The following is a 26,469-nucleotide window of genomic DNA, read 5'->3' as shown; positions in this document are numbered from 1 at the left end:
TGCATTAGTAATAACACATGTGATCCAGTGAGCTCATTTAATTACTAACAATAATCTGAAAGGAACCAGAGGGCTGAACTATTTATGTACTGCATACCATATTTTGCTGTTAGGATATTATACTGTGATTTTTATTAAACACAGATGTAAAGAGTACACATTTGTAGTATAAAGTGGTAGATGTGTTAGTTTAAGATAACTGAATTCCGGGGTGCATCCTCCTTGGTTAAATAAAGTACATTCAAGCTTCCCTGCCCCATTTCTGTGATCTACTTACTAATTCTGACATGAGCAGTGAAAGCTAGGCCACACAAGACATGGATGAGGAGGATCAGTAAAACACAATCTGATTTACAGTGCTGTTAACATTGGTAGTCAAGGTATCTGAATGAATTGTTTGCACTACTAAAGATTGCAAATCCATCAGTGCCTTCAGGCTTTCCTCATCTGAGATGTGATTCTATTGCATATTGCTGGAAGATACAAACCTTTGTACTTGTTAATGCACCTGTTTTATTGTGATTTAAACATTTTAAAACTTTTAAAATGATAATTAACATGAAGAAAATGAGAACTATTCCATCACTGAGAATTGTGAGAACGCAAAACAGTTTGTCCAAATGAATTCTTTACCTGAAGGCATTTACCTGAAAAGGCAACATTTCTTCTTCTTCTTCTTCTTCTTCTTCTTCATCTGATGTTTTTCATGAAAACACAATATGTAACTGTACATAACACCATACAGAACCTTAAATTTTGTTTCAAGACGGATATTTGTTTTTAATAACAGTCATTTATCTGAAAACAATTCCAATTATTTGCTGGTTCATGTATTTCAAATGTTAGAATTTGCTCCTTTTCAGTGAAATCATTGTAAATTGAATATCTCAGGATTTCGGACTGTTAGTCTGACTAAACAACCAATTTTACAACATTGCCACAGGCTTTGAGAGCTTAACAAAAAAAAAAAAAAAAAAAAAACAGTCAACAGATCAATCAATAATGAAATAACTGTTAGCCCAGCCCTAATTCATCCAATATAACACCTTACAGGACCTGTAAACACCTTGGTTGTTTGGCTGTTCATAATCATATTCTGCGGGTTAAAATAAAGAAAACAGTAATTTTTGTAAACTTTATTGTGAAAAATCAAACAGACTGCTAAGATCAATATATATATTGATACAATGTTAATGGCCAGTAGTTCTGTTCAGCTGCAAATGTGATTCTTGAACAATGTTGTTGGAAGTTTGCAATTAATTCAGCCCATGGGACAAAGATAGGTGACCAAACCTAAAAAAAAAAAAAAAAAGAACAAACCCCTGCCCTCGCTGAAGTCCTCCTGCTCATTACCTTCTGGTTTATAAAAAGAAAAGACTTCTTACTCTAAAAGTGAAATAAGAAAACTAAAAATACAAAACTTTGGTCTGCTTCCCTTCGCTGGCTGCTTCGCAAATTCATTCCAGCCACAGAGGGCAGAAGCAATCGGCAGTTTAAAAACTCCAACAACAAAAAAATCTACAAAAAACAGGTTAACCTTGCTCCTATTAAACAAAAATAATATCAACGTCATCAAAATAGGAAAGTTAGCCTGGTACTCACATTTTGTCAGTCGCTTAAATGGTAGCTGAACTTCTGCTCTAAAGGCACGTCAGCTTTTACCTCCCTTACTCTCACATCTTACATATACAATGAGAACAACAGAACAAACACACTGACCTTAAATACAGAGTTAATCCAAAAAAAGAAAAAAAATTGGAAAACAACTAGACAAGTTTGAGCGTACTGTGTAACAGCGATAAAGGACTTCCTTCATCGAAGCGCTGACTAGCCCCATACCCCGTCTAATCCCTCCCCAGACCAAATGTGCCCTTTCCCTAAACCCAGGCCTTCACTGCCCCAAAAACCTACACTCTATCTATGTACTCTGCACTCTGCAGCTTGTACATATGTATGTAGGTATGTGATGTATACTGTGTGTGTACGTAGAGGAGTGGTCTTGAGAGGCTGGTTGTCTTGGGACAGTGTTAAGTGAGAGAAACTAAGGGCGTGCTAGTTTCGGTTCATGGGCCTTCAGTGTGCCAACAGCGTCCTTCACTGCGTGATAAATGATGTTCTTCACCTGAGGAAAACAACAGGAAGCGGCTGTTAAAACAATGACAAACGTGGAAACAATCTTCGCTCGAGAGGAAAACACAACGCTTCGCTTTGTCAGCAAACATGAAGGACCAGTTGGTACTTGGGTCAAGTATGCCCACTTGTTCATATAAGAATTAAGTAATATAAAGTATTCTTATTATATTTGATAACAAAACATTCATAATCAAGTACAACTCAAGATAAATAATGTTGAAATAGAAAGGGTTTATGAAAACACATTTATGGGAGTTGTCATAGACCACAGACTCTGCTGGAAACCTCATATAAATTATGTAAAGACAAAAATGTTAAAGACCATAGCAATATTCCATAAAACAAAAGATCTCCTCAGTCCAAATTCATTACACATATTGTACCATTCATTAATAGTTCCATGCCTTACCTACTGTGTGGAGGTTTAGGGGAAATGCATACAAAACAACTACAAATCAAATCTTTCTACTACAAAAAAGAGCAATAAGAATTGTAAACCAAGCTTATTTATTTATTTATTTATACTTTTGTATTCTCCCTTTTGGCTTGTCAGTTCTGGTGGAGATGAAGGACAAGGAACGGGGACATATGATTGTTTGCTTTGTTTGTACATGTGTGTTTGAGTTTAGTGACCGAAATAAACTAAACTAAACTAAAAATCATCTGTAGCCCTGCACATTGTTTACTGTCCATCATAACCGTCCCAACAGAGTAATTCCTGTCGATTATATCAAGGTTTCAATGTCATAAAATAACTTTCATATAAGTCATGCCCCATTTTCTACCAGCTGAAGCTTTAAACTCTTCCTAGCCACACCTCTACGTGCTGTCTGGAAGATCCCTGAATTCCCATCATAAAGTAGATTTTACTTTTCTGAACAAATTTACAGAATACCATTTGAATTCTGTCCATTTCTGTAAACTCATACTGTTTATTAAACTTACACACCTCACAGTTACACATTACACTAAACAAAATGTGACAATGGGACTGTAAATTATGTTAAAAGTACACCAACCTGTAGCTTGTCTTCGTGGTTTGTATGAGTAGTGGACAGGTGTCTGAACTCCTGGGTCAGTCTGAAACAGTGCCTCACATGCTCAGGAGACACAAAGTCCTCAGCCACCTTGATACAGCTGTACAGGTTGTGCACCTGAGAGGGGAACAACAGAGAATCAACAAATGAAGATGAGACCTGATGAGCACCGTGGGCGTTCATTTGTGACTGGACATGAATACACATTTCTCTTCTTATACATTGACATGTCTGACCTGGTGTGGGGCTCCAGCAGGGATAAAGACGGCGTCTCCTAAGAACTGTACAATGGCCCAACCTTGGACGCCATATTCTTCATAGAGCCTGCGGCGGAGCGCCTGGTCCAAGTACCAGCTCTGGTCATGAATGGGATCATGGTCTGGAGGGTTCTCTTGGCCTTGCTCTTCTCCCACCTGAGACAAATAAACAAGACTAAGACTCTACAGTCATGCTGGCAACTATGCTACATTGGCTATGTGGTGCTTTTGTGCTAAATGCTAACAGGCTAACTAATTCCACAAAAATCCATTCAATAGTTGAGATATTTCAATAATAACCAATAATGTCAACCTGCAGGTGGCACTAAAAGAAAAGTCAGAGGATCACCAATGTCAGAATTTATCCTATTAGGACCTCTTAAATAAATGTAGCTAATTTCGTGGCAATACATCCAATAATTGTCAAGATATTTCAGGCTGAACGACGAATTCAACCTCATGGTGGTGGTACAGGAACACATTTCATGACGATCAATCCAATAGTTTGGGGATTTTTTGGTCTGGACCAAAGTCAGAATGATAGCATGACGAAAAATAAATGACATCTGATGACATCTTAGGATAATACATCAGATGTAGTGGACTAGGATGACGAGGATCAGATGCTATTTAAGACAGATCTCCGCTGGATGCTAACCTTGCGGAGCAGTTCTCTGATCTTTTCAGCATCCTTGGCTGCGTAGATGTGCCAGAGAGCTCCGGGTTTCTCTTGTCCCTCGTACACCCTCCTCTTCGTCATTTCATCCACATCACCCTCCTCAATAGTGGTCATGACCTCTGGAGGATCAAACATAAACACCGACACACACATACAGGACAGCAAAAGGTTATTAGGAGTGTCTCTATGACGACAGGACTCTACAGTAACGGTTCTTTTTAACGTGGCCACCAACAACTGTAATTGTTGATGTTTTAACATTACTACAACACTACCGTCAGTACTCAACACATGTCTCAGTCTTGGGACATTGTTGGACTGCCAAGATAAATCTGCTCTTCACATTATTGATAGCATTCATTTTTCAGTGACCAAAGTAATGTACATCCATCATTCTGTTTGACAAAAATGGTACAGAGTTGTCGTTCTCAACTGGTGGCTCCTGACCTTGTTGCAGGTCACAGGTGCATTTCATGTCCATTTTATCTTAAAATACTGCTTACAGCTACATTACGTGGATGTTATGACATACATCCCGAGCCGCAGTTGTGTGTGTTCATCCAAACAACTGTGATGGAAATCTGTCTAAACACACACTATTAATGGAGATTAACACAAACTTTAAAATGCCATGGCAGAGTCAATGTTTCTATTGCTAAACTATTGATTTTAAGAAAATAGTTTACATTTTATGCTATGTTTGGGTTGTGACTGGTCTTGTAGCAGACCAGTTGAGAACCACTGGGGCAGAAAGAGGGAAAAATTACAGACTACACAATCACAATCACATCATAACTAAGAAGTTAACATTGCTGCCTGATTCATTTGTTATTTTAGTACAGCTTTATTAGATTTACAGTAGAATGTCAAGTGGAAACAAACACATTCAGTAATGATGGGTTTGCTTTGGTGGACATTCATCTACCAACAACCCAGTGTTTCTGTTCAGTATATAATTACGTGTAAACACTTATCTGACATAATAGAGTGTGTGTGTGTGTGTGTGTGTGTGTGTGTGTGTGTGTGTGTGTGTGTGTGTGTGTGTGTGTGTGTGTGTGTGTGTGTGTGTGTGTTGGCACAGTCATCGCTATCTGGTCACTTGCACATATGACTCCTACAGCCTCAAGAAATGTTGCAAGGATAAAACATTGATTATGTTGTTTGTTTTTTAATGTGGGTGACTAATGTGGCACTACGAAGAATAGGGCCGGTAATGAGGACAGTATGACTGTAATCATACTGTTGGGTTTGTGTCACTGTAATAAGTGAGAGGGAGCCTGCTGGGGAAAAGGGAAGCCAATTCTAAGTGCCCTTCATTCAAACTTTTTCTCCCACATTGCAAGGACCAGAGCACAACTCACCCGATAAACAGAAAAACTGAACTGATATTAGAGAATAAAGGAAATCCTGTACAGTCAGAATATATTTGAAACTCCCTGTCAATTCATGTTGTTGCATCGACTTAATTGGTAACAAATAGTACACATTTTAAGCCCAACACCAAAATCTACAAACAAGAAGAAAGTGTGGATCTCCAAAGAGCAATACATGCATTAAAATACAGAGCGTATAAACATGCCACGGTAGAAACTATCAGATGGATCACAGTGCTCTGGCCCCTACTGCATGGGTAGTATCAGAGAGGTGGGGTGGAGGAGTGAAGAAGGGGAGTTAGTCAAGAAAAAGGGCATGCTACTGAAGTGATACAACTGAAAGTCTACAGACCTTTGCGTCCAGAGATATCTGCCTCTGTGAATGAGAAATTTTGCCACAATGTAAAAGGACACTCATTGAAAGGTCTTTTCAGGGTCTGATCAAAGCCAATAATGCCTGGAGCAGCTGTGTAAAACAGTATAAGCATGACGTACGGGACAAAGTGAAAATATTCTTTATGAATACTTGTGAGTGACTTGGGAGTAATGTCCTCTATTAGAAACAAATCATTTAAATCCTTGTTATACTATACACAATGTCTTCAATAAAGTAAACATAATGTAAAAAAGAAATCACAGAATTTATGTAAAATATTGGTGTAAAAAAAAAAAAAGAAGCCATATACAGAAAAAGATTGTGGTTCTTTGATAAGAGTGGCTCAATTAATGATGTAGTGCTACAAGTTAGGGATGTCAATGGTTAACCGTTAATCAGTTAACCATTGACATGTCTGTGTGCAGGTCAGTTTGCATATACACTCCGCTTACTGCTTCGCTGCTAGCAAGCAGTCTAAGAAAATGAAGCGAGCTCAACAAGGCTCGGTGTGGGATAATTTCTTCCAGAAAGGCAACAAAGTCAAATGTAAATTGTGTGATGCCACTCTTAAGTTTAGTTGTAGTAATAGCACTATGCTGTATTATATTAAGATCAAGCACTAGTCTGCCATGCCCAAGAATGGCTAACAGTCGCAGCCAAAGATCATGTTGCTGCTAGCCAGGGGGGAAAAGTGTGATGCACGCTGATCCGATGCTTCACCAAGTTTGTGTGCCAAATGTTTGAGACCAATATTCTGCCAATCAGTGTGGCATCCTTCTTCTCCTTAGAGCTGAAAGTCAAGCTAGCCAGGGCAGACTGACTGTTGAACACTCACAAACTAGAGCTACATCACAACTTTTCTTAAAAATGACCCGTTACTCACCCGTTAAAGGGTGTCGGTCTATCGAAAGCAAAATAAACTACTGACTAACATCCCTACTAAGTATACAGAGAGAGACACTGTGGGAAAAAAAAACAAAGTGTGTGTGTGTGTGTTCACATCCACTGACCATGCTCCTGGTCTCCTTCTCCTTGAGGTATGCCAACATAGACCATGACATTGACAGCATCAGACACATCGAGATGGAGGTTGGTTGTGCCCACCTTCCTGTCTTCAGAGGAAGTCAAACCTGAGGGAAGGAGAGACAGTGAGGCAGAGACAAAGTAGGACAAATATGTAATGATGTGAGGCAGAGAAAGAGATGAGACATCTGACTGAGATGACTGAAAATTAAAACTCTTCATCAAATTCAACCATTTCTTCTCACCATAAGCATTGTACATCTTGGGTCCTAAATCAGGACGCACAAAAAAGTTGGGCAGACGGGCAGCAAGATTTAGACGGCCATCTCTTTTCGTGTACTCGGGCAAGGGAAGGTTATCCATCAAATCATGAAACCTGTGACAAGCATTATACATTATTATTATATTATATATTATTATTACATTTATAATATAAAATATATAAACACAAGTAACATTTTTCTTACCGTGTGGGCATCATGTCCCTGAAGTCTTCTCCAGGAGGCCAGTCCTTTAATTTCAACACCATGGGCTTACCCTCACTATCTTGCAGTCGCTCTGCGTTTACAAAAAAAAAACCCATTAGCTACCAGTAGAACAACATCAGAGGGGGGCAGGTGTTGCAGTGAACTTAGAAACAAATTAGCATAATTAAGCAACAATTGTTTTTGGGCACTCACTTGAGAGGACCTCGAAGCCGTCCCAGAAGTCTCGCGCCTTCACATCAGAGATGATGGCACAGTTTCTACAGTTGACCAGGTCCACATCCTGGTCTCCAAACTCCTTACTGAAGGCATCGGGCCTCCATAAGTCAGATTTCAGGCGTTTATGTATCCCTGACACCAACACAGGCTGGACACAAATGAGAAGAGACATGTCAATGGAAGCCAAAAGCAAACAAATTATAACCCATTTTTCATCAACAGTCATCTTTCTTCTGTTTTATTCCATCACGGTTCTGTGAAAAATGTCTCAGGAATACGGAGTACTTATTGTCGTTCTTACTTGTCCCTGCTTCCAGCACTCTCTGAAGATCTTCCAGTTGTTGCTGTTGCTAGGATCCTGTAGGCAGAGGAGTCGTCCGTCACAGAGCCAGGAGTGTGAGGTATGTGGTTCCAAAACACTTAGGCCCATTACCCCGTCTTTGCGGCCCCCCAACACACCAAGCTCGCCCCCCTCAGAGGCTCCAGTCCGTCTGCCTTCGGCCTTCTTGGTCTCCACAACTGAGGCGATGATGTGATCCAGGAAGTTTGGAAGGCTGCTCTTCAGCTTGTCACTCTGACAGAAAAAAGGGGAATTCAGGGTTACCAAGCAATGTATGTATTTGGTTATCGGTAAATAAGTAAAACATCTTTTTATGTGAGTTATATTTTTTAAGTAGTTTCCCAATTTGGATTTTCAAACTAAACGATCTGGTTCATTAACACATCAGTAAATGGATAATATGGTTGTTCAAGACATGGACCCATGGTGCAATTATTCCTGATCTTATCATTAAAATTATTCCCATTGACAATGTTTTAAAAAAGGTCCAATATACAATATTTTGCCCCACTAGATCACAGCACAAAACTATCTGCTACGTAAAGATACAGTGAAGTAATGGCATCCTGAGCAGAGAATGAAGTCACACTACTTCTGTGTGTGTTAATCCAAGCCTCACAGTTATTTGTTTTAATTGCCAGGCTGGCCGCATGTGAATGTTAGTGCATGCGAGTCCCTCGCTATTCTCCCTGCAGCTGTTTCCAACATGGTGCCGGGTCACAAACTTTTCCAAATTATAGATAAACAGTACACTAAAATATGAGACACTGAGGCGAGAAATAGGCAATGCAGTAACAGGATCTTGATACATATTTGATCAGAACTACCTAGCTTGACAGTTTGAACTGAGTTTCATGGACTGTCTGTCCAGACGCCGCTTTATTTTTTCCCCCCAACTTTAGCGAGCACATTTGTTTTGGTCTGAGATAGTGGCGCTAGTGCAACGTCTACTGGGGATTAATGTCTTATATTGCACCTTTAAATCGGGATACACTGACTTATACATTATTTCATTAATTATTTGAATAGGAGAGTTTTGACAATGAAGAAAATCACAGAATTTTGCTTCTGTAGTTATCACCTTTTCTTGTTTGTATTTGTCTACAGAGTTGTAGAAGAGGTGTACACTTGACACTTTGTATTTCTGTTTTTGCTGAAATTCACAAAAGATCTTACTTTCCACATTCAAACAGACATATGTCTGATTTGGATTGACGATAGGTTTCTCAGTTTTATACAACCAATGTCATACAATATGTTTTTGGGTGAACTGAACTCCACAGTCTAAGACTAGCTCAGAAACTGATTTTACTGATGGGCTTTCTCATAGATGTACACTCCATAAAACTAGAAGGAATACAAAAAGTTTTATACATACGCCTGCTGAGGTAAAGACGGATGGGAATGGTACCCCGCTCTCGCCAGGGCCCTGGGGAAGCTTTCCTGGTCCAGAGTTGAGCAGGTCCCGGAGACTGGACCCCTCAGGTTTGGACTGGGCCATGCTAGAGCCCAGTAAAAGGCTGTTAAATAGCTTCGGGCTGGAAGCAGAAGGCTTTGACAGGGCGCCAAGTGAGTCCAGGCCAAAAGGAGGTCGACTGTCTCGACTCATCATGGAGCGCAGTGAACCAGATTCTACAAGAAGATAGCAAGAAAATGGTGATATAACTTCAAATTCAATATTGATTCTGACTTTTTTTATGCACTCAGATTACAGTGACTCAGCACTTCTTTCATCTTACCCTTGGTGTCATCCTTGGCTTTCTGTGTGGCCAAGTCTGCCAGCCAGTGCAGAGCGGAACTGTTGCCCTCTCCTGATGAGCGAGACTCCTTGGCAGAGGACTGGGTGACGTTACAAGGGGAAGATGTACCACTGGTGGAGTTACTAGTACTACCCACAACTTCCCCACCCCCACTGTCTGGTGCTGCTGCTGTTTGTGTACTTTCTGTTTTAATTGCTGATGTTTCTCCCTCTAATTTTGGAGTGTTGCCAATACCAGGAGTTGCAGGTCCGAGGCCGCTACCACTGCTTGTTGTAGACTGCTGAGACAAGCACAAATAAACATTAGAGCAGTGTTGTTTTCGTCAACGATGACGATGACGAAATCATTTCGTTGGCGCCACTTTTTTTCATGACGATAACGAGACGGTGACGAAATAAACATAGCTCTCTGATGACGAAAACATGACGAGACGTGTGTGAGTTTTCGTTGACGAGACGAGAATGGACGAAAATGTTAGTGGGTGATCTGTCAGACGTTTAAAATGCATGACATTTCTCCTTATTGTGTGTGTCAATTAAAACCTAAAACGTATCTGCTGCTGCCTACAGTCTATCCTTGTTTGGTCACGCCCACCACCTGGCGTGCAGCGCACAACGTGCTCAACACGTCACACTGTTGTTACTCATCAGACAATGGACCATGATGGCGGCGGCAGTTTCAACACAGGGGCTTGGTGGTTGCAAACGTAGAGACGACATATGGGTGTATTTTAAATATAACCCAGCAGATAATAAAACAGAGTGTATTGTGAAGGAAGACGGTGACAAATGTGGCCACAAAGTAGGCGGAAAAAATACGACCAACCTTAAGCGGCACCTTAAGGCTCGCCACAAGGATATTTTTTAATATATTTTTAATACACAATCCTTAGATCAGAAATTTGCCGTTGGGTGGAAACCTTATATGTCTAAAACCATTCCTTTATTATTGTTATTATTTGTGAAAATAGCAGATCTGCAAGCTTACAATGTGTTGAACTTATAGATCTGCTGCTATTTTCACAACTTATGTGTGACACTGCCCAACAGCAATCTCCAATACTTATTGACCTAAATTAATTTGTTAAAAGACTATACTTATTTTTTCTTTTTTTTTTTGACTAAAACTAGACTAAAACCCTTTTGAGTTTTCGTCGACTAAAACTGGACTAAAACTCTCACATATAGAAGTGACTAAAATGTGACTAAAACTAATAAGAATTTTAGTCCAAAAGACTAAGACTAAGACTAAATCTAAGATGCTTGTCAAAAACAACACTGCATTAGAGCCTTCAAGTCAGAAACACCTTTTGCATGTGTCAAAATGCAGAACTAAGAAAAAGATGTACAGTACCTGTGAAATCCCATTGGGAGCACTAGGGCGCACTAGAGGCTTTGTGTGTCGACTAGCACAGGGACAGTTAGCCTTAATACCCCACTTGCCTCTCGCTGAGTGCACCATGTCACCTATGTTGTAAAGAGCTAAAGGAGAAAGGCAATAAAATCATATGAAATACTTGATGCTTGTGAGGCGGAAATTTAGAAGTTTAAAATTTAATCATAATGCACAAGTCATGAGTGTTACCTGTCCCAGGTATAATCTGCGTAGGCATGAGGTTCTGTGGCTCATGAGGTTGGCCTTTGGCACACTTCAACCAAGAGAAAACGTCATCCTCTGGACCCTCATCCACATCTGAAGAAAGGAACATATTGACCCATGTGTTTTTTCTCAATAAATTCAAATATCTTGAACATTTTATATTATTGTATTACTTACCCTCCCTTGGCCTGTTCCTACGAAGCCGATAGCAGTCCAGACACACTCCAAAGCCACACTTGCGACACACCCAGTGAATGTTGAACAGGGTGGTCTCACACACATCACACATCTCCCTGACTCCTCGCACAGCACGTTTCCACGCCACTTTCTCTGAAGGACACGCCAAAATTTAACAGGGTCATGTACAGGACAGACAATTCTGACTGGTAACGTTGGGACAAAATACTACATGAAGATGAATCAGTGAGATCTAAATACTCACGGTGAGGTTCCACCATCATCATGGCCTCCTTCTCAGACATGACCAACTGACAGAACTGGTCTCCCACATTGGCCAGGATGTACTTGGATGTATCAAGGTCAAGACCTTCTTGGACAGCCGGTGCAGGTAGCCACAGACCCATAGCCATGGAATCACTCTGCTGGGGGCTCAGAAAGCCTTCAACACGCAGTACACCTTTACGAGTAAAAGCCAACCTGTTCACAAGCAAACAAAGTTAATTCAGTCACAATTGATTCTTTACAATCATAGCTTCCTCTATTCTTTCCGCGATGATGCTCAAATATACAATTCCAGATATTGTTGCAATATAGTGCACAAGCTTATAATCACATACCTTCTGAAGTGGAAGAAGCGACAGGACACATTTGGGTCATCGTCATCATCGCTGTCTTCGTCTGTATTGCGATATTTACGGTAACGCTCAAGACGGCACTCACGACACTTGTGCAAGTGAGGGGCCACATTGATGCAGGAGCCATCCTGGAGGAAGGACTCCCCAGACTGCTTCAGACGACGCACCTTACTCTGGTCTTTAAGTACGGACTGGCCCACTGGAGAGGATAACTTTGTGTTAATTGCCTTTCTTAGTTTGTTTATATCACTGCAAATACTTCTGATGTTCTTAAAAGTAGAAAAGACTCACCTTTGAAAGGCTTGTTACGCGGACGGCCCTTAGCAGCCCCTTGGACTTTAGATTTCTGCAGCATGGCCCCATCCTTGGCAGAGTGTGGTGGTCCTCCAGGAACCTGGCCTTTTTCCAGACCTTCCTCATTCTCGCTCAGGTCTGACAAGTCACTGTTACTGCTGGAGTCAGAGTCCCGTTTGGATGACTGGCCTCTTTCCTCCAAGGTAAACTTTTGAGTCTGGCTCTGGTCAAATGACACAGGTACCTCATCCATTCCATCAGGCCCAGTGCCTCCGAACATAGAGCAGCCTGAGGTGGACGTAGGCATGTCCCCAACCTCCTGCTCCTCCTTTGTCACAGTCCCTTCACTATGTGACCTCTGAGATGAGGCTGGTGCTGGAGAGGATGAAGAGCTAGGTGAAGAAGCTGTGGCGAGTGCTGGGAAAGGGGAGGATAGAATCCCCTTTGGTGGCTCTGCCATAGTGAATAGGTTTGGCTTGCTGTCTGAGGCAGAAGCAAGGGTCTGTGGCTCGGTCCCAGAGAGACCAGCAAAGGATGTGTGGGAAGATTTGTCCCCATATGCCAGAAATGGATTAGTGGGCTCTTTGGAGGCCTGCAGAAAAAGGTTCTGGTGGCTATCTGAAGTGTTAAAGCCAGATTGCAGTCCTAAGCCCCCTACAGATGTTCCATTATTACTGCTCTTCTTAGAAGTACTTTGGGCTCCAGAAGCTGCAGCCAGACCACCAATACTTAGACCAGAGCCTCTTCCTCCTCCAGAGCCACCCATGCCCTGGAAAGCTGATGACGATTTGTTGAGCACACCATTTCCCGTTGGATGGGCATCAGGCACTTTCGGCTGCTCAGGCTTTTTCAGCACTTCAGCAGGGGTTGCAGACTTGAAAAGGCTTGGGGGCTCTTTACTCAGGCCCTCAGACACTGCAGTAAAGTAATTAGTGTCCTTAGATTGGGTCTGACCAGCAGCAAGGCTTGGGATGGACCCAGAGTTCTGGGTCATGCACTGGAAAAACAAGTTTTGGTCTTGCTGTGATTGGGTCTCACTCTTTGCTCCACCAAAGCCGAAGCCAAAGGGCCTGGGAGTGTCCTGGGAGGTTGTAGTAGTGGTAGGTGCTCCATTGGTCTGAGGGGTAACATCTCCAAATACAGGGGCAGTGGGCACAGCCTGGGGCAAACGAAAACCAGATGCAGTCTTAGAGCCCTAAGAAACAAAACAATGTGCATTCAGCAGTTAGACTGTGAGTGATGATGATGAAGATCAGGTAGTCAGCTTGCATTCAATGACATTTTATGATAGTAAAATCATATTGATAACAGGAATAAAACTGATGCATTATATATTGCTATTGTCTGTACTGATCACATTGATTGTCTTACCTCAGTCTGGCTTCCCCAAGTGGGAGCCTTAGGACTAAAACCCACAGAGGCAGAAAGTGCCACACTAGGGCCACTGTCATGTGAAGACCAAGAAATGGTGACAGGCCCCGGGGAAACAAGAGCAGCTGTTTTGGAGTAAGCCGACTGGGAGGCCTCCTCTCTGTCTGGCTGGGGGGATGGGGAGGCCTTGGGGGCTGGAGCTCCAGGGACCAGGCTTGGCATCTGGCCTAGTGAAGGGAAAGATGTGGTGGAGAAGGGAGAGGGGGCTGGCTTGAGGGGAGGAGGGGTGGGGGTATGAGTAACGGCAGTAGTGGAGTCCGCTGCCCCTTGTGTGGGGATTGAGCGACCGTTTTCTTTGACGTGGGCAGTATAACGAGGAGTAGCATTTGATTGGTCCATCTGGAGAAGTGAGGAATTGTTGTTGGGGGATGACACTCTGCCCTGAGGAAAGGTTCCTTCTGAAGAGCTTCCATTTTTGGTTGTGCTGCTTACTCTTTCGCCAGAGTCTCCACCCCACATTACTGTCCCATCCGCTGGCGTTTTGTTCGTATCGCTACAGTTTTGCCCATCAGCCCCCAAGTCTCCTGCTCCTTTAAAACGTTTCAAGTTCATGTCATCCTCACCTTCGGAGGCAGTCCTACGCCTACGTCCACTATCACCCTTCATTGTTTCACTGTCCTTCCTTCGCCGCCCATTCTTACCGAGCTAAAAAAAAATGTTTAGGAAGTAATTCAATTAATACCTTTTTTTTTTTTTTTTTTTTAAATAATTCTGAAGTTAAAATCATTAAATCCATTAGAATTTAATATACAACACAGTCCATCAAATTACAGAATGAATTTATGATAAGACAGCCTCACCTCCTCTTCTGCCAGCATTACATGTATCACACGTGGATCAACCATCTGATTTTCTTCACCCTACAGCAAAATAAGGTGTTATTTAAGAGGTATCCTTTAACAGCATGAGACCAGAACATATTTAAGCAAAACACAAGCCTTATTTACCTTGTCCATCGTAATATCCATAATGTGTGAGATAGGGTCGTGCTGTGAAACCAGTCCTGAGGCCCAGCACTCCTCAAACTCTGGCTGGTACACCCGAACTCTGCGTCCTTGAATAGTGTATGAACCTGAGTGCAGGAACCACCCGAGAAAAGCAAGTACATTCTGTCAGACTTAAAGTAAACACAATAGCTGGTACATCGTATTTAAATTGGGGAAGTTTGGTTTTGTATGAAGCATGAAAGCAAAGCATTAACGCAGCATTACAGCGAGCATCAGCAACAGCCTGCTTACTGTTCATTTAAATTTTGTTACTCATAGTTTACAAGAATGTGTTTTCATACTGAATTTGTATTCATAATATATAACACAAATATGGATATTTTGCATCTTTCTTGTTCCAAATTACTGCACAAAAACATCCTCATTATCTGAAAGTTCTATCTGTTTTTCTAATCTTATGCACAAGGTCATTGACTCTCCAACTTCTACAAAGGTATATATCCTTCTTTTGTGTGATTGAATATTACATTTATATGATTTAAAGGTTTTAAAATTACATTCTGCATGTAAATTCATGGGTGAAAGTCTGGTAAATACAGACCAGCTGAAAATAAGGCTACAGAAGACGAAACACAGAGGAAACACATGGGAGGTACTAAAGAAAAACTAGAGAAAATCTAGTCAAAGTTGAGTCTTACCCTTCCTGAAGATCTCCTGCAGTTCAAAGTCACTACGCCAGCTGGAGATGGCAGCATGCAAGGTGGGCTGCTCCAGCAGCACAGGATTTCTTATGTCTTTATCGACCTGCAAAAAGACATAAAACACACTGTCCTGAGATAGTGCTAACACAGCTGCAACAGAGGAATACAATTGTCACTGAATCAATGATTACTGTCATGAAAAGGAACATAACAAACCAGCAAAACCTTAACAAGTATTCTAAACATTTTATCCAATATTTATTTCCTGTCTATCATTTTAGCCCTTAACAAAACTGCTAAACAATTAAAATACTTTGTAAAACTAACTTACACACCTCAAACCTCTGGACTGATTTGCTATCAGGCAGGAACTCAAATTTTTTGTTTCCAAAATACTCCACTGGAACCAACGATCCTAAACCCACTCTGTCCACTAGGGAGCGGAAGGCCTGAGGAAAAAAGAGAAAACCATATAATTCTTTGAATATGGAAAAGTACATGACAATTTGTTTAATTCCATTCATTCTATTTAATCTAAAAATGATGCAGATAAGTGGATTTTTAAACAGAATCTAAACCATCTAGGTTAAGCTTACCTGATCTATCGACTTAAACAGTCACATGCACAAATTAATAAACTTCATGCTTAAGCCAAAAGAACAGCAACATCTGAACAGAGCACAAACAAAAGTAAAATAACAAATTAAGCAGTAGGATGAGCTCTATTGACTAATTTGGGTCTAGTTGTGGGGAGTGGGCTTGGGCATTGAAAGTTGTCGCAGTCCATATCAGGGTCAAATGGGGCTTTCCTTCTTTTTCTTCTTCTTATTAGGTAGGTGTGGGATATTTTTCTGATGACATATCTTGTGACATTACATTGAATGATTATATTGAAACGATGAATCAGTCAGTCAGCATAAATCAATAAGGTTATTGATGATATGATTAGGCTTAAATTTAAAGCTGTCATGAATCATTACACCAATGAAGGTTAGGTGAACAAAGGCAACAATAACAATTACTAATATTACTTATTAAAGGCCATAGGCCATTTATTTTCATTTTTACAGTAAATCGGGTTGGCTATATTTGTAGCACCGCCAAGACACTACAACATTGATGGTCAGTATTGACGTTACATTTGAGGAGAAAGATCTAAAAGAATCTGACAATCCCCAAATTTGTGAAAGCAAGGAGGAGCTATGGACCATCTATGCACCACAGGTGGAGCCAGGCTGGGTATATAAGACTGTTTTTCAGTTTGTGCTCTGTGGACCAACCTCAGTTTACTTGTGTAATACTTAATACACTGTAAATCTTTAATTGCATTGAACTCTGCTTGACTCAGCGTTTTCTTGATTTTTGGAGTACATTTACGGAAGTCCACGACAGAAGAGACACCAGAGCAGGGATAAAGTGCAGATTGTGCACTCACCAGGCCAGGCCAGGCTGTGGTTGATGCTGGGGCTCCAGTAGTCCCGGTAGCATCACTTCGGTTGGCCCAAACAATGGAGTCTTCCACCAAGACGGCTTTCACTCCCTCGTCATACACCTGCACCCAAGAACACCGCTGCGAAGCATTCTCAAACTCCACAAATACCTGCAGTTGGAAAAACAGTGAGAAAGAGAACATAAGCTATGGACTCCCGATGGACAGTTTTTGAAAAGCATCAAAATCAATGCAGCAGAAACAGAGATATTGTCTTTTTTTATTCCACACAACTCAACCTCGAACAGTTTGGTCAGAGATATGTTATGCTAGTCGTTGCTACTGTAGCCTCATACAGACACGAGGAAATGGCTACAGATACATCACTTTTTTCTAACTCCACAACCCCATTTTTTAAATATTTCTTTTCAAAACTTGTAGTCATCAGCCCCAACGGTGCTGACTCAAGTGACATTTTAGGGGACATTATCAGACTTTATGTAGTTCTCTATGAAGCAAATGGTTTCATAGAACTCCTGTCACAAATGCTGTTGTGACTTTTAAAATAAATTTTAATGTGTAAAAGTGGAGTTCCCATTTAAATGACTTGTTACAAAATCTGAAATTCAAGCAAGTGGTAAGTCAAAATCATAAAAGCACAGTAAGAGAATAAATATGGGCATTTTCAAAAGGTAACATAACACATAAATGAATTAGTGCTGACAGGGACACAGAGTCAGATTAAATAATATCTCAAAATGTAGTCAACTAGCAAAGCAAAGCATTAGTATACTCTTACTTACTAGCTAATACTCCTACAACTACTACTGCTGCTACTTCTACTCACCTTATTAAGATGATATAGCAGAAAACAAAAATGTTGATGACAGTTAGACAGAATTTATCTGCATCAAAATCTGTATGTGATGCCTTTTCCTCCTTATTAGCTAGACGCTTTATTTAAATGGAAGGCTGTTACTCCTCCATAACACCACCACTGGATTAGGGACATTATGAAGAACGTTAAGCTGGAAAAGATCAGATGTACCCTCAACGGTTCCATCAACAAATTCTACAAAACCTGGGACCCTCTAACAACTTATGTGAACAATTTACCTGGTCTGGAACTGGAACTCTGAACATTTACACCTGCCCTTGGACAGTCCTGTGATAAGGAATGTTAGGTGCACTTGTTTTTTGTGGGGGTTTTTTGTTTTGTTTTTTGCTTGTTTTGGGTTTTTTTGTCTGTCCGTTGTCTGTGACAAGTTTGTCAGGTTGATTTTGGCTTTGGTTTGTCTTTGTTTGTTTTTTTGTTGGGATTGTTTTTCTATGGTTATTTGTAAAACAGAAAATATGATTGTTTTATATGATAATTGGAAAATTACAAATAAAGTGTTTAAAAAAAAATCTGTACGTGATACTTGTACGAAACAATCATACATCACAGTCACTCTGATAGATGTCAGATTCCTCCTGAAACAGGTTGGATCGCACATTTGATTTTGCAAACAACAAGAATGTGAATGACTCATAATTGCTCTGAATAGATCACAGGAGGAATGCCTTCAATCATTATTATCTTTACTGCACCTAGAAACTTTTTAAAAAAGAAAGTTGACTATTACAGTGTCTCATTACAAACAAGCTAACCCTAAACCTAAACCTCAATATAAACACAACGTCTGAAGACAATCTGAAAGCATATTAATCACTACGGAATTTAATAAGCACGTTGTATATCCTGTGGTAAAAGCAGAACACAATAATAGCACCGGCCACCAACCAAACACCGGTAAAACATGCTAGTGTTTGGTAGATTTGCGTTCTTCACTTACCAAAAAACAATGTTAACCTATATTCACTAGCAGTTTGGCCAGTGGACAAAAAAGTTAACTTTTGCCCCTTGAGTAAAACTTTAAAATAAACAAAAAGAGACAACTACTGAACCGTAGCACCAGTAACTTTTCTTAACTGGTTTCAAGAAATTAGTTTGCAATTGTGTATTCAATATTATCAGCATGACTCCCACTTGGGTTGCTAGAATCAGTCAGGAGTGGATCGACATCATTGTTCGTTACAAATGTCTGCACTGTCCCTTGTTGCACATTAAAATCTATCTGGAGTTGAATCTGACTGCGACAGCCTCTTTCTTATCAATTCCCTGCTTCACACTGATAATCACAGATAATGACACCTGGGAGATGCTGAGCACAATCAGATACTTATCTGTTTGCCACTGAGAAGCCACTAAAGCAGTATGGGGGTTTAGCTGTTTTTGTTTGAGGGTTCCTCAAGAGAGGTTAATGAAAGAGGGGTGAGCAAAACTGTAACAACTGAAACTGCGACAGACTGAAGGAGACAATCAAAATAGATCCTGAGAGAATATTCTGCAATTAACCTTGTTCCTTATTGCAATATATTCTGAATATGCATCCTCTTCTTCCGTGTCAAAAATAACATGATGGTATGAATTGATTGACGATGTATAATCCAAATGAACAATGCAGCTTAAACACTTTCTAAAAATCAACAACGACACAAAGTCCCAAACATCAGATGGGCTCTCATACTCTGTAAGATTCATACAGTTGACTATTATCACAGGTACTGCGGACATCTTGGCATGTTGTATTTGTCACGATTATAAAGTTGACGGTGGAGGATTGTTACTTTGCGGACACAAGTGATGAAAAGCAACACAGATACAGGTGAATGTTTAACTACATGTGTTTTATTGACAGAGTAAGCTATGAGAAACAGGCTCAAGTGTTATAAGTTGGTCAGACTCGCTCGGTCGCTGCTTGTGGCCACATTAAAAAAAAGAGTGGGAAGTTTATCAAATGTTACGGATGGTTCAGCATCAGCCCATAGTTCTATCTAGCCACGCAGATATCTGCATCAGGATTCATCTACAGAGGTTGTGATAAATTCATCTCTGAGACTTTTTCCTCCACCCTTTAGAGTGGTGAATGGATTTTTGTTTATGGTACTCACAACACTGAAAATGTACATTAGAAAACAGAAACAATGTCTCAAATATTTTGGATAATACACAAATGTTGCAAACCTTGAAGAAATACAACCTTTAATATTGGCCTGGCTAGATACGGCTTAGGTACATGAAGAAATACAGTATGTTGTGTTTTTTTGGGTCAATCAACCAACTAAGTAAAGACTACCTGTTGCACCTTGGTGTTCCATGGACTTGTGAGAACACCAAGGGTGGTATGTGTATTTGTCCTGAACTTTCCTCGGTTTGGTATGTTCCCTGATCCAAACAATTGCTGTCAACATAGTTTAACAATCCACTTATTCTGATGTGCGGAACAATAGTTTTAGTGCCTGAGTTCAACCCGGAGGGTTTTAGCAGTGCACTGCTTAACTGTAGCATGCGGGTAGTGAGATCATGGATGTAAGCTTACCAGCTTAGCCAACTTACCCTGTTAACCCTGGTAACTTATGCTCATGCAGCGTCGCTGCCATCCTTATTATTAAAATATGCTCCATTAACCCGTATTTAAAGGGTATCGCGCCTCACTGTCCCCCACCCCTCTATGTGACAGTCAGCTTTTCTGTCCGCATTTCAGTGAAAGCGTTCTGAATGACCACAAACATACTTGATTTCCGATATGGTCAGACACGTGGTCCGTTCTGATCGACCATAAATGAGCATAAAACAGCTGTCAGCAGGTGTTCTGACTCATTGTTTTCCTTTTCCTCTGCAGTAGAACTAAACTGTTTTGGTAAGAGTTTTGACTGATCAAAATGTGAATTTTGTGTACCATTACACTACACACAACATACATGGAACAAAGTCTAGGACTTTATCATTTGATCCATGACAAAGTCTGATATATTGTATTTTATGTTAGCATTCAATGAACCTAAAATAACTCAATCCATAGTCTAAACAAATCACAGACAAACACTGCATGCCTCTGGCAGAGTAGTGATTGTCTTGGATTACTATGAAGAGTTAGAAAAATAGTTAATCATCTAAAATTTCCAGCAGTCACATTCCCTGAGGAAAAGGGTTGACACCCTTGTGGTAAATTCAAATGTGGATCTTTCAGGCACAATATTCAACGGTGAATCAACAGAAGACACTTGTTGAATTCAAGCAGGTATCACTGTACTTCTCCTCCAGATGTTTAGACAACTCGGGAGATAGACAACAGTACGCCAGATGTGCCAGTCGAGCACAGCAAAGTAAAGCATGTATAATGTTTATATAGTCTTGCCTGCATTAAACGCTGGTGTCTCACTGCTTCTTTTAATGGATCAGTTTGGAAACAATCATTATTATACTTAAATGACTTGAAGTACCATAAGTTGATTATATAGCCTTATAAGGTATGTCTGGGAAATGAAGACAATATCAAGATGTACTTCCACATTGATTAAGGGTGTTGCGAGATTTTGTCACACAGGTTTCTATGGTAGGAAAAGTGATGACAGGCTTGTGGACCTAAAGAAAATGTTCCACAATATCAACAAAATCTTATCAACTGGATCCCAAACAGAGTATGTGAGCAGTGCAAAAAGGGGGCAGAACTGTGCTATTTTGCCTCGAGCATACATTGATCATTGAAAAAACCAGCGTGTCTGTTCTCTCTGAGCCAAGATGATGCTCCTTTCTCTTAACAAGGTGTGTTCACATATAGCCTACAGTGAATGCATGTCTTGCTTGGAGAAATTTTTAAGCTGCATGTTGTCAGGCTGAACTAGGACTGGTATTGGTCCTGGATGTAATGTTGTAGCAGGGCTGTAAACAGAGCACACTCTGGCAGAAGAACACAGAATCGTCTGCAAGGTGCTGCGTTGGCCAATCAAATACAAGCAAGCACATATTCCTGATGGATTACCGTTACCTCGCAATCGTTGGGACAAAATAGATCAAACAGTTGACACCTTGAGAACTTCCCCAAGTTTTAGACACACTATCAGATACTCAAACTGGACTTCTTGGATTTCATTTTCATCTATGTTTTAGCACACAACTGATTTCTGTAACTGTTTTCCCTTATTTTCCTCCACATCTTGTTATTTCTGCACCTGATTCTGTACAATCGTGAGGAGGAGTAAATAAACTTGGAATGACCTTTTATGAGCCATGACATATAGAGAAAGATTATGAAATTTGCTCCCTACTTACTGAGATGCACCTATACGTCCTTGTCAGTTTGTCACAGTGAAAATAGGTTTCCTTACTAGGACACTAACATAAGGACTCAACTCGTTGGAACAACTTGTGCACCTTTTTTGTGTCGTTCCCTGTTAATGAAAGATCTTAAACCTAAGGACAGGGTAGCAGTGTGACAGCGCTGTGAGGAAGACGGTTAACAGAGAGGGAGACAAAACTTTCAAGTAAATAATAAATGATTTGTTTATACGTACACACTGTCATAGATTATCCTGCGATGGTTCAAAATAATGTAAGAAGAATTAGAGAATAATTTCTGCTGCTGAAAAAGAGAGTGTCAATCCTCAGCCACATTAACGAAATTCGATAAATGTACAGAAAAGACAATCGGTCACATTCAGACTAAAATGTGCACGTTCTTATTCTTCAGAAGAAACAATTACACGTTTAAATAGTTATGTTGTAGCCTAATTATTTCATACAAGTAAAGAGATCACTTCTTAGTCAACACAAAATAACCTACGATAATTTTCCTTGTAAAACAAAGATGTATTTTACTTTATTTAAAGTCCCCCTCCACTCAAAAATGTGTTTTTCTTCTTGTTCCTACTGTTGGATGTTTGAGCTTCACTGTGCAGAAAGATGTACGGGTAGTTTGTTTTCACATTCATCTGCTGAAAGTGAAAAGTTTCCCAGTGCTCAATGAAAATATAATTTTAAGAGTTAGGCCTCCAAACAGGATTTGTGACATCACAACTAGTTTTGAAGCCAATCCTGGTCCAATATTCAACTTACATAAGTGTTATGTGGAAACTTGAAGCCTCCAGTGCACAAACACTGAGAGTCAATTCCACAGTGAAGTAGGAGACTAGTGTGTTGTGAAAGTCTTGTGTCCATCAGTTCAACTTTTGAAATGAAAACTATTTGTATATTCATTATTTCTGGAAGCTTTTAATGAGAAAGAAAGGGTAGGTGTAATTTTAAGCATTTAAAAAAAGATAACTGATCTTTTTTGTGGAAGAACCATATCAAACAGAAATTGTAATTTAAAGTAGAATTATTTAAGTATTTAGTTAAAAATAAGTCTGGAGCAGATCTTTAAACATAGCCCTAGTTGAAATTACTTTCATTCTCATTCTTTATTATTTTGACATACATCATTTTTATTTCATTAAACTGGGACACTGATTAATCACTTTTTAATCACCTGTATGACCGTGACATTTTATAAAGTACCATACAATTCACATGCAAACGTTAATTTAGACATGCATTTACTAAACTTTACAACTGCTTACTATTCTAACAGTTTGCATTGTTATTATGAGGCGTTTGGATTTATGTAGGTCACCTGCCTCCACCCCAAATTATTACAAATCTCACTCAATGATCAATGTGGCAGTCCTACACAATCTAAACAGAGCTTCAAAAGGAGGAGTTTCCCTCATTGAAGAGGTTATTATCTTACAAACGTATTCATCCGACTGTGCATTTCAGTGTGGATGCCACAGTACTGTCGCAGGCATTCCTGGTTCACCCTCATCTGAACTTATGAGGCCTTTAACTAGACTATGGTTAGCAGGTAAATGACAAGCTAACGCTGTTTGTGTCACTGCTACTTTGCCGGTGATTTATTACTGTATCGTGAACGTTATGTTGATGTTGATGTCGTTGATGTTGGCGTATGTGTGATATGCAACTGATTGCTACGAGGTAATAGATAACACTGTGGGAGTGAATGCCATTAGTTTAAAAAATAGAAAGCGAACAAAGCAAAAGGCCAGAAAATCCTCGGCCTCGAGTTTAGCTTCACCTCACTGCCTGCGAGCTAGAGTCCGGACCAGCCGACGGTAACTGCCGAGAAACGAACGACCGGCAGCCGGTGAAACCGAGCGCAGGGGAGCCGAAAACCATGGTTAATATGTGGCAGAAGTTTAAAAGCTGATTTTTCTGGGTATTTGGTTCCGCAGTACGGTGGCATTAGTATGTAAACACTGACCGTCAGCCCTGCAGCAGTGGTTGTTGTTGTCGTGTCTCCTCCGCTAACCTCCGGAGCGGCCAGGCCGATGACGCTGACTGCCCTAACCGTCCCCCGGAGCCAGTCCCGGGCCCAGGCAGCCTGCTCCGGCTCGGGGCCATTAGCGGACCTGCCATCGTCGAGAAGCAAAAGCAGACGCTTCCCTATCAGTTCAAGAGAGTCCCCCATGGTTGGCTCGCAAGCTAGCTGCCTTTTCAGTGAGCCACCATGAACGGTGTAACTTCTCCGCTCGGGATGGGAACTCAACAATGCGAAAAGAAACGCAGAAAAGAGCTGCTGCGACTTTCTGTTTCACGGTGAAGGGCAAGAGAGCTCGTTTAAAGCGGTGCACCAGAGCAGGAGGGGTGGGTAGCAGCGGCTGACCGAGTCACGGCAGGAATTCACGGAGTCGAGATGTTATTGTCCTCGCAGCTAAAGCGACTATACTACTATGTCCGCCATTGAGCCCTGCAACAATCAAACGCACTCCTCGTAGACAGGGAGCACTGCGGAGACACAGAGAGAGTCTGGGGCAACAGCGGCCTCTAGTGTCCGGTGTTACACCACATTTGGTTACCCATCAGATGCTGTGACCTGCAGTGTTGGAAAAGAACTCAGATCCTTTAGCCTTCTTAAGTAAAAGTATCTGATATATTAAATATATTTAAGAAAGGACCGATGAGTCAATGCATACGCAGCATTTTAATATACTAGTTAGCCTGATTATTCTGCAAATTTAGTTGGCTACTTTTACTGTAGTACTGTTAGTAAGTTTAGCTGGTGATACTTTTACTGAAGTATGATTTTTAAATGCAGGATTTTACTTGCAATAAATTCTAAAGTCAACACTGAGGTATTGATACTTTTACTGAAATAAAGGATCTGAATATTTATTCTAACACTGTAGGTCAAAGTATCTGATGGGTCACCAAATAAGGTGTAACACCAGCCTGTGAATGAGGGATGCTTTCAGGGTTTCCTGCAGTGTTTTGAGCCACCTCGCAACATGAATAAAAACAACCTTTTATTAAACTGAAAAATTACTTTTATTTCCCACTGCAAATATATTGAGTTGTGGCTATTTAACCCATAATGTACCAAATTGATAATAGGATATTGGTGGTTTACCTCACCACTTCTGCTGAACAATTTAATCGGGAAAACCCTGTCTTTTATTTATTTCAAACCATTAAAATTTTCAGAATTTTGCCATTTTAAAGTTAACACTTGTCAATTGTAGGCTTTACTTTACAAACACAAAAGCAATGTCCCTGTAATCTGACCCAGGGAAACATAGTCTATCATTACAACCTTTATCTCTATTTTATTTGACTTTATTTTATTTTAGAAACGGATACATGTGTCATAGCTATTTTGCTATCTGAACTAATTGGCCACGCCTTTCAAGGGTTGCAACTAACAGTTATTTTCATTAATGGTCAATATCTCAGTTATTTTCTTGATTAGTATTTGGACCAGAAAATGGTGAAAAATGTAAATCACCTGTTCACAAAACTTAAAATGCAACCTAAAGTGTTTTGTTTGTCCAAACCAACATTCTCAATCTGAACATGTTCACTTCAAAAACCAGAAAGTATGCACACTGAAAAAGTTGGAGATAGAGAATTTCAGCTTATGAGAACTTTGCTGATTCATTTTCTGTTGATTGACAAATCAACTTATCGACTTATCATTACAGCTCCTCACCGTTCCCTGGGTGGGAAAAAAACCCAAAATTTGTTAAATGTTAAATTCAGCACTGACACATTTAATGGAGTTGTCAACAAATCTATTTTCTTTATTGTTTTATATTCCTGTGTAGTATAATAAACCTGGTAGTTGTTGTATTGTTGTTGTTATTGACTAGGACCACTGGGAGGTGCTACTCCGCCACAAACTCTTCACTGCAACGTGTTGTAGGGAGTCAGTATTTCTCAGACTGACACTGACACTGACAAAAATGTAGTATTTACATTCAGTTGTCAATCATCTATATATAATAAGGAAAACAGCTTTGTAATAAAGTTTGGGATAAACAGAATTTTTATTTATAAATATGATGTACCGTGACTTCTATTTAAGACATCATAACTCTTTCATACTGTGATATTTATGGCTGTGTATTTTTGCATGTAAGCTGTAAGTTCTTTGAGCACAAATAAAGAAGTGTCAATACTGGCAAAATGTTGTTCTGGCATACACAAATAAGTTGACTTCACTGCGTATTACTGGAACTGTGCAGGTCAGGAATGTTCTCCAGTCCAGCGGGTTTCAAATTTAGTCTTTGCTTTTGCATAATAATAATACTCCCCACGTGAAAAGCCATGCAGGGGAACAAAGTAGCACAGACATTTTCTATTTGAAAAACACACGTCCATATTTATTCATGAGTTATACAAGATAAGATACAT

At 40.3% G+C, this 26,469-nt stretch overlaps 1 protein-coding gene across 2 annotated transcripts; it reads right to left on the bottom strand.

Moving 5' to 3' along the window:
- Positions 1 to 711: 711 nt before the first annotated feature.
- On the bottom strand, positions 712 to 24,512 carry kdm3b (lysine (K)-specific demethylase 3B). 2 transcript variants are annotated; one of them, XM_062425328.1, is made up of 25 exons: positions 24,041 to 24,512; positions 16,905 to 17,069; positions 15,805 to 15,918; positions 15,467 to 15,572; positions 14,769 to 14,893; positions 14,622 to 14,681; positions 13,762 to 14,466; positions 12,388 to 13,585; positions 12,079 to 12,295; positions 11,724 to 11,938; positions 11,459 to 11,611; positions 11,267 to 11,374; positions 11,036 to 11,163; positions 9,662 to 9,962; positions 9,301 to 9,554; positions 7,884 to 8,156; positions 7,559 to 7,730; positions 7,346 to 7,436; positions 7,124 to 7,254; positions 6,866 to 6,985; positions 5,832 to 5,855; positions 4,086 to 4,225; positions 3,407 to 3,583; positions 3,153 to 3,287; positions 712 to 2,122 (listed from the first exon to the last, which is right to left on the bottom strand). In XM_062425328.1, the coding sequence occupies exons 1-25, from the start codon at positions 24,245 to 24,247 to the stop codon at positions 2,042 to 2,044; spliced, it is 5,400 nt and encodes a 1,799-aa protein (XP_062281312.1). In that variant the 5' UTR covers positions 24,248 to 24,512; the 3' UTR covers positions 712 to 2,041. The 2 variants fall into 2 exon arrangements, with proteins under 2 accessions (XP_062281312.1, XP_062281313.1); XM_062425329.1 differs by having other exon boundaries at positions 9,662 to 9,959.
- Positions 24,513 to 26,469: the final 1,957 nt, after the last annotated feature.

Source organism: Scomber scombrus, chromosome 9, assembly GCF_963691925.1.
Source record: "Scomber scombrus chromosome 9, fScoSco1.1, whole genome shotgun sequence".
NCBI lineage: Eukaryota > Metazoa > Chordata > Actinopteri > Scombriformes > Scombridae > Scomber > Scomber scombrus.
The sequence above is the reverse complement of the archived record's forward strand: the minus strand, read 5'-3'. Positions and strand labels throughout refer to the sequence as shown.

Coding starts and splice junctions, on each gene's coding strand:
- kdm3b (XM_062425328.1), bottom strand. CDS start 24,247: ATGGGGGACTCTCTTGAACTGATAGGGAAGCGTCTGCTTTTGCTTCTC. Junction 14,682..14,768: donor TGGATATTACGATGGACAAG/GTAAATAAGGCT, acceptor ATTTTGCTGTAG/GGTGAAGAAAATCAGATGGT. Junction 3,584..4,085: donor TCAGAGAACTGCTCCGCAAG/GTTAGCATCCAG, acceptor TATTTGTCTCAG/GTGGGAGAAGAGCAAGGCCA.